This window comes from Pygoscelis adeliae, unplaced genomic scaffold (assembly GCF_000699105.1).
Source record: "Pygoscelis adeliae isolate BGI_AS28 unplaced genomic scaffold, ASM69910v1 Scaffold14, whole genome shotgun sequence".
Classification (NCBI taxonomy): domain Eukaryota; kingdom Metazoa; phylum Chordata; class Aves; order Sphenisciformes; family Spheniscidae; genus Pygoscelis; species Pygoscelis adeliae.
The window spans coordinates 2160615-2168997 of record NW_008825109.1 but is presented as its reverse complement, the minus strand read 5'-3'; the positions used below and the strand labels follow the sequence as shown (position 1 = coordinate 2168997).

Below are 8383 nucleotides of genomic sequence, written 5' to 3'. Positions count from 1 at the left end.
CCATCCCTGGAAGTCTTTAAAAGACGTGTAGATGAGGCGCTTAGGGACATGGTTTAGTGGGCATGGTGGTGTTGGGTTGACGGTTGGACTCAATGATCTTAGAGGTCTTTTCCAACCTTAATGATTCTATGATTCTATGATTCTACTCTGCGGGTGGCCCCATCAAAACCAGAAAATCCCACTATGGGTGGCATTTCTCCTCTGTCTCCAAGACCGCCTGTTATATTCAGACTTCGTTAGTATTTTGCACCTCCGACTTCCATCCAGGAGGAGAGTTAGCTGCTGTGAGAGGAGCTGTATTAACATTAGGCAGCAGCTGGATACAGGAGAGTCAATGGATTTTTCTCAAAAGGACAGGTGGCCTTTATATTAAAATAGATATAGAAAAATAGAGGTCGTTCATTTTCCAGCTCCAAGGCAGAATTAAATACTTGGCCCAAATGTGACCCAAATTGGTCTAACCTGGTCTTAAAAGCCTTTTAATATCTGAGGTAAATAACCTTTGCTGCATGTTAAGATGATTATTTTTTTTCTTTCTATGTAAAAGTAATATCAGCTTTCTGTAAAAATCATTTAAGTATTTGAAGACTATTACATTTCCTTCAGTCTTTTCTTTTCTTTTTTTTTTTTTTTCTTGACTAACCAAACCCAATTCCTTTGGTTTCCTCTAATAAATCAGATTTTCTAAACTTCAGTTATTTAAAATGTCTCCATATTGATTGCAAACATTTTAAGGCATGGTCCCTAAAAGCAGGTATGAAATTCCACCTAGGATCTCAAAAGTACCAAGCACAGGAGGGTGACTCATTCTTCTGCCTTCCATGAAACTGCTCTGTCACCATACCCCAGACAGGTATTTGCCTGGGTTTGTAACAGCACTACACTCCTTACATGTATTTGGCCTGTGGTCCATCTTGCCTGGCCATTATTTCTCACTTTGTCCATTGGATGATTCCTTCCCAAGCATGGTACGTTGCTCTCGATGGTTTCTGTATCTCTTCTTGTTGATTTCAGACAACTCTCCATCATTTGGATGTCAATCTTCCGAAATAATTCCAACTTTTCCTACATAGGAGCTGTTCACAAATGGTTCAATATGCTCTCTAGCCTGCCATCAAAGTTATTAATTAAATTTTTGCATGGAAACAGATGTAGGGTGGGTCCCAAGAGCATCCCATTTGAAATGTGTCCTGATCGGACAGTGAACCACTGATCCATTTTGAGAATTATTTTTTTCTGTATTCTTAGCTCTATTTACTTATTTTACTTGCAACAGTGACACAAGATACATCATGTCTTCTCCTGCTACCCTGTCTATTGGGATGATTACCCTGTCAAAGACAGAAAGCAGATTGGCTTGCTCCTGACAAATACATGTTGGCTGTTTCCCATTACATTAGTATTCTGTAGGTTTAAATAATTTATTCCATTTAAATTAGATTATTTAAATTATTTATTCTAGTATACTTGCATAAATCTAAGTCAGGCTGGCTTCCTCTTGATGTCCTTTCTCTCTCTTTTGGAAACAAGTATGATGTTTGCTTTTCTTCACTTGCTGGTGATCTTAAAGATAAGCTGTTAGTTCACAGTACTTTAAGATTAATTTCATGATTTCCTAACAATTTGTGTAACCTAATTTCTCTAAATATTCTTTAAGACGTTATTTCCTTTTTATAGTCTAAACTCGGGTCCTCTGGTTAAAACTCTACTAACTTATTGATGACTACTATTAACTTTTTGTAAAGACCAAAGAAAAATGCAACTTCCCCTGTCATCTGTTATTTGCTCTTCTTTCCTTTTTGTTTTCCTCTTGCTTTGTATGCATTTATAAAACCTTATCCTACTTCTAATGCATGTTATGCTGTAGTCATCCTGACTTTGGTTCTTCACACCATCCCTTATAATTATTGATAGTCATGGCTTTTGATGATTTTTTTTCAATTTCTATGGCATTAAAGAATTCCTGATGCTGTCATACCAGACCTCATTATACTCTGCTTTCCACTGGGACAGGTTGCTTGTTGTGCCTTTAATATTGCTTATTTTAGGGAATGTTGGAAAAAGTTTAAAAAACTGTTAGAATGTAATCCTGATTGATCCTTAGGGAAAACAGAATTTAGGAGAACTGGCAGGTAGTGATGATATACCTATCTGACAAAACTCAGTGTTACGCATAAATAACCAAGGTTGCACAGAAATATGAGGTTTCTTTATGGGGTAAAGAAACTATGTCATGACGACATTGCAATGTTGTGCCCATATTAATTGGCACAACAGTGCAATGTAACTACACTGATATGATCTGATACTAACACTTGGTTTCTTCTTGCTCAGCGTCCCATTGAATTTTACCATAAAGACAGAACCTTATATAGTAAGAAAACTCTCCTGCACCTTTTATTTGGACTTCTTTTTTCCCCAAGAGACTCTTCCACCTTGTCAACTTTAAGAATTATACTATTTGCAATTACACAGACCATTTTCTCAGACAGTGTAAATTAGAGGACTAGACAGGTTTACATCCCTTAGGTTCCCATCACTTTCTCTGTTAAATTACCACATGACTAAAAGATCACAGATTAAAGCGAAGTTAATTTTCACATATTGGTATTAACACCAAGGAAAGCCATTTGATGCTCTCCACTCCAGGAACCCTTTTTTCCCACTGGGATGAAGAGTCTGATCAGATATTTCAGTAATCTAAACTAACATTACTGACTAGAGGATCTGACTCCTTATAGGAGAAGAAAATGTGATGTCTTCACCTTTGCATTTGGAGGAAAGGAATTACTTACCTAAATTAATAGAAAAAGCTGCTTCTTATCCCTTGCCCATCTCAGAGTCCAAGAGCTCAGCATATACAAGATTTTATTAACACAGAACATGACCTTTCCATATAAAGGAGAAAGCCACCTCGACAGAGGTAAAGCCATGCTAAAAAATCAGTCCTGCAGTATGATTCGGAACAATTCCTTAGCCAAAGTGGAAACATGAGTGCCAGTCCTCTTTTCATTGCTGCAAGTGGCAGAAATCCTACTTATTTCAGTAATACAGGAATGGCTTCATCATGCTAACAATAACAAAGCATCAGGATATAGCAAAGGGGACGATTTCTGTTGTTGATATTAAATCTCAAATAAAATTATGCTATGAATACATTGGGAAAGTGAGTATGATTTCTTTCTTAAGGCAGTGAAAACATTGTGGAATGAATTGCATACTCACAGGGCAAATTTGTCTCCTTGAACAGAAAGTTAAGTGTTTGAAAGCAGCACATCTAAACTTTTGCTGATATATCATGTCCAGATTTGTTTCTTGTCAGTATAGGTTATTCCATTCATGGAACTGGCAAAAATCCTTCATTATACATGCATACGCAAGAGGTGGTGAGCACAAGGAAAAATCATCAAGTTAGGCGTGACACTTCTCTTCCACCAATATTTTTTCCTACCTACAGACCTGGCTTGAGAACACCTACAGAAATTTCTTGCCTGCTTTGACAATCTCCTGAAGATCAAGAGAACACATGCTTACCCAAACCATAGTATATACATACCATACTAGTATTATACTATATACTAGTATATATAATAATTCAACATATTATTTAAAGCTTTATAATGCATCTGAACCATATTTTTCAGCAATAATAAGGAAACATGATCATTACTATGGTTCATGCATGATCTGTGATGGCAAAGGCTGCAATGGAAATAACTTTGTAATTTGCAGCCATATTATAGTGCTGAAAGGGCCTCAGTCCATAACCACGCAGTTCTACCTGTTGCCCAAGCGTTCTTCTGGATTCCTCACCAATTCTAGCTTCTTGTACAGCAGCCAGGCAAACAGGGCTTTCAGCTTGCTGCAGAGGGGAAGGTCTGTAGCTCTGCATCTCCAGCAGTGACCTCCACCCAGCTACTCTGCTTTTCTGTAGACTGTTCACAAGTACTCCTGGGGCACTGACTCTTTTGAGCCAGACAACTTCTGAACATTGCTACATACCCTTTTCAACAAATCTGGCTTGTCCTTCACTTCCTTACCCGGGATTGCCAGAGAATGCCAAATCACCTTTGGGCACACGATGGTTGTTACTCCATCTGGGCAAAGGATGTGAAAACCCAGTAATAAGGACTGTTAGCTATTGGTCACGTTTCTTAAATCATGACTGAAAGATTTTCAGACAGTGTAGCTGAGCATGGTTCACAGCCCCGTACAATGATGTACCAGTGACAATAATGCAATCTCAAATTTCCATCAAATGTCAAATTATATGACATGGACCTGGACTTGAAAAGTGAAGTCCTGCAGGGCTTAAAGAAAGGTCACCTGAGACATAGAGAAGAGGCTGTGTAAGGCTACTCACTAACTTCAAGAGATGTGAGGTATTAACATTCCACTTTGATTTAACAGGGCTGAGACCTTCACAGTCCTTCGGTTGAGAAAAGGAAAATCAAATTTGCTGAGCACTGTAATTTTTTTTATTTACAGTATTGTTCAACTTTTAATCAGTATAAGCTTAATACCTAACTTTTAAAAGGTGGTTGAGTAATTTCAAGACTCCCAAAACAAATGAACCCTCAAAATTTAAAAGAGAACAAAGTAAAGGCTAAAGGTACCATTCAATGTCTGCTTTAAAAGTGGCAAAGACAGGTAGTTCCTCCATCACTAAGTTACATTGAAAGGGGCAACTAAACAAAAAGGAAAAATCTTACAAGAAATGAAATCTGAGGTTATTTGATGAACATTTTAAGGCAGCAGTGCCACTGAAACAAGCACTTCTGCTTGCTTTGTCATCGGCTCCTTGTTCTTTGCATTATCCTTTGCTTTTGCTGAAACAGGTCTCTCTGCAGTGAAGCAATGGGTAACTGATTTGGCTGAAATCTTTAGATCAGTGTCATGGTTATCCCCATCAGCACAAAAATGATTGTGTTGGCTGACAAACCATGGAGCACTGGGGTAAAAAACAGCATTTGGAAAGGTGCAGAAGGATTTAATACTGAACTTTGAATATGCTCAGCGTTCCTAAGCAAGTTTTGTTGTATTTTCATCCTGATAGAGCAAACATTTCAAATTTCTGCCGTGTAATAAGGCAAAAATAAGGCTCTCCCTTCCTGTTTTGCACATTGTACTTTAGCTGTGCTTGGACCAGAATAAAACAGCTCACATCTGTATGACTTACCCATTTTGCAATTTTTCACCAAGTTTGCAATAATATACATTCCTTGTGTTAATATAGATTTACTTGGTCTACAAAACCCAAAAAATTCTGTTGGTCACTGAAAAAAACCCAAACCTAGAAGAGACTAAATGCTTTAGACCCTTTCAAGGTCTGACGTATAGACACTGGCAGTATGCAGAACTTACCAGCAATGGACAGGACAGCATCAAAGCACTCACTTTGGTAAGGCAGATACAAGCTATGACATATCATCACTTCATGGCCTTCATTTCGTGCTGATTCCACCAACGGGAAACAGTAGTTGCAACCCAGTTTATAGACTTTAGAATAGATGTGAAGGTATTTGCCATTTCTGCAGCCTGAAGAAATAACGAGGAGGAGAAAGAAAGGCAGACATTTGGTGCCTGTACAAAAGAAAATCTGTTCCTGACATAAGCCATGATGTATGCCCTTGACTAGCCTAATAGCTCGAAATTCTCCACCCATTTTAAGGAGATGATACAATTGCAGTGGAACTCAGGTTATTTTTTACCATCACAGTACAATGAGCACAGACTGCTCCTTTCTGTCTAGCAGGCTCTCTGCTGCGTGACAAGAGGTGTTCAAGTGGGATTGCTAGAGAGCATTTACCTTGGCCTTCCCACCACTTACAGAATCAAAAATATTTATGGTAATGATGCTACTGCAGTTCTGCTTGTAATAGACTCAAAATGCTAAGTGAAAGCATCATGTAGTGGGAGCACAGCACTGAATTATTCCTGTGTATTGAAATGCTGATAGACAAACTAGACTGCTAAGTAATTAAGTCACTATTAGACCAAACCATTAAATTCATTGTTTGCCATTTTAACGGCTGCTAATTGCTGTCACCATGACAACAGTGGAGTTTCTTTTTCTGGTATCTCCATGCAGTTTCCTTTTCATAAAGGAGCCAGCGACATGGAAATTTACATCTTCCCAAATTGAAATACTTCTTGTGTTGAAATAAAGGCAGACATCTTTAGATAAGAATGATTTTAATGTCAGCAGTAAAATGGATCTTATCTAAATTTTTGATAATTTGTTTGCAGAATTATCTGGATCTTAACACAAAGTGTATTTTAAAGTAGATTATTAATTTTAAAAACTTGCCTTCTCACTTGCATCATAAAAATCATAGTTCAGATTAGGACCAGGGAGGTAAATGCATTGGGCTAGCATAATACCCTGTACCTTGTGCAGACCTTAGTTCACATCTTGTTTATGGCTACGCTTACAGCAAACATTAAGCTTGGGTCAGAGCCCAGATTTTATCTCTAATTCATTTTTTAAAAAAATTACAGTTATTTTAGAGCCTTCCAATTATTTAAGTCCCTATATTCAGGTTACAGCCATCCCATAGCACCTATTCTGAAACCCTGTGTGGGTGCCTATGTTCAGTAAGGAGCCTCCCAGCCCCATCAATCTGTTATGCCATTTGCATGGGAGATAAATCATCGCTGAGCTGCAGATAGAAGTCTGCTCCTAACTGCTGGTCTAATATTAACTGCTGATCCCATCTCCCAGGAATGAAGGAAAGATATCCAGAGAATAGCTGGAGCTTTCATAGTCCTTCCCATGCCTGACTTCAGCACCAGCTGAGAAGAGGTGCTGTGAAATGGTGCCAGCACTTGGCTAATATTAAACCCTATTTTCCAAGGACAGAGAGCAGAAAGAGGACTACCCTGGAGATCTGAGTGGAAGAGAATTCCAGGACTTTTTCTGGTTTTCACTTTTGGAGGGAAAGGCTCCAGTATAAGCCAAACAACAGCTACTAAATACATTTCCTCCAATCCGACACTAGAGGCTGCTTCCCAGGGATGGAGGGCAGAGGAGAGCCCTGCAGGTGGACTGTGGCACCACTCTTGTTGACTGTGTCACGCACGAAACTTGTCTCTGGCCATGGACACCACAAGAGCGTGCCAGCAGCCTCTGCAGGCCAAAGCACAGGAGCCAAGCATGAGCTTAAATTGCAGTGTTAACAAAGTCCAAAGTCTGTGACATCAGTAAAAATTCAATGTGCTGGTTCTTTGTACGTGTTTTATTTGTTCATATTGAAAACATTGCAAAGTCTGCCAAGACCTGGTAGGAATACAGTGCCCAGCATTTAGACCGTGATAAACTGGGAAAAGTATATGGTAAAGTTTGAATGACACACAAAAAGTTAGTGTGATTAGCCCAACCCTCAGTAATTTTTCCTCTTTCACAAATGTTCCCATGCTACAGTGGGGAGACTAACATATGCATTGCTGTAAAGGATTACAGGTCCAAAAAGTTATTTAGAAGTCTAGCCTAAACATGTAGAAATGATGAGTTAATGCCCAGATCTCATTTGGGCATCCAGCATGTATCCACTTCTGGTGCAGGGGCTGAAGCCTGTATAGAGGCTTCCCTTGTACCATTTAGACACTCTCAGACCTTTGGGGAATTAAAAACTGTCACACGCTGTTCCCCAAAGCACTCAGGACAGGGTCATGATACTTGCTTCAAATTGGCCACACACAATACATGTTGTAAGAGATAAACAGGATTTCAAATTCCAGATTTATCATACTAATACACAAAATTAGCATCCACTAATGACATCTTAAGAAATTTAGCTTCAGTTTAGTGCTTCAGTTTAGTTGACCTGCTGGATACTGGGAAAAATCAAACTGTCTTCATATACCTATGAATGATGAAGCAAAGTAGGAGGCAAATTTGATAGTCAGTCTGGCCATTTTGATTCACAAGCTGCAAACTCTTCTGCCACAAATATTGCTTGATAGAAAGAGAGGACATACTTAGACTGTCATTAGCAATGTGATAAACAACGCCACTCACCAATATCAGCAATCAGGCTGTCTGGTTCCTGCTCTGAAATGAACTGCTGCACCTTTGGCCATGCCTTGTAGCATCATTGAAATAAAGAGCAATTTTCTCATATACACTATGAACGTGGTCCTTCTCGAGTTGGCTTGCCTCCTCCTCCATCACAGCCAAGGCTAGGCTAACTCATTTAAGGCAGTGCAACTGTCCTAGAGAAAGGGAAGGGAGAAAAACAAGCGCTGAAACTCTTGTTACCAAAGTGTATTTCCTTAAGTTAAGCAGTATGACATTGTTTATTTAGGAAATAGTATTTCCAAATACTATGTTGCCATTAAAGAGAAACTGCTGAGGCTTTTAAAGAAAGAAAGGTCATCTATT

At 38.9% G+C, this 8383-nt stretch overlaps 1 protein-coding gene across 1 annotated transcript in view; it reads right to left on the bottom strand.

Annotated features, from left to right (window-relative positions):
• The window catches only part of LOC103920178 (putative methyltransferase KIAA1456 homolog), a 19542-nt gene extending 11372 nt beyond the window's left edge, over positions 1–8170 (bottom strand). Inside the window, 3 exon segments of the mRNA XM_009327858.1 lie at positions 5365–5538; positions 8021–8092; positions 8095–8170. Coding sequence (XP_009326133.1) covers positions 5365–5538; positions 8021–8092; positions 8095–8170 — 322 coding nt within the window.
• Positions 8171–8383: the final 213 nt, after the last annotated feature.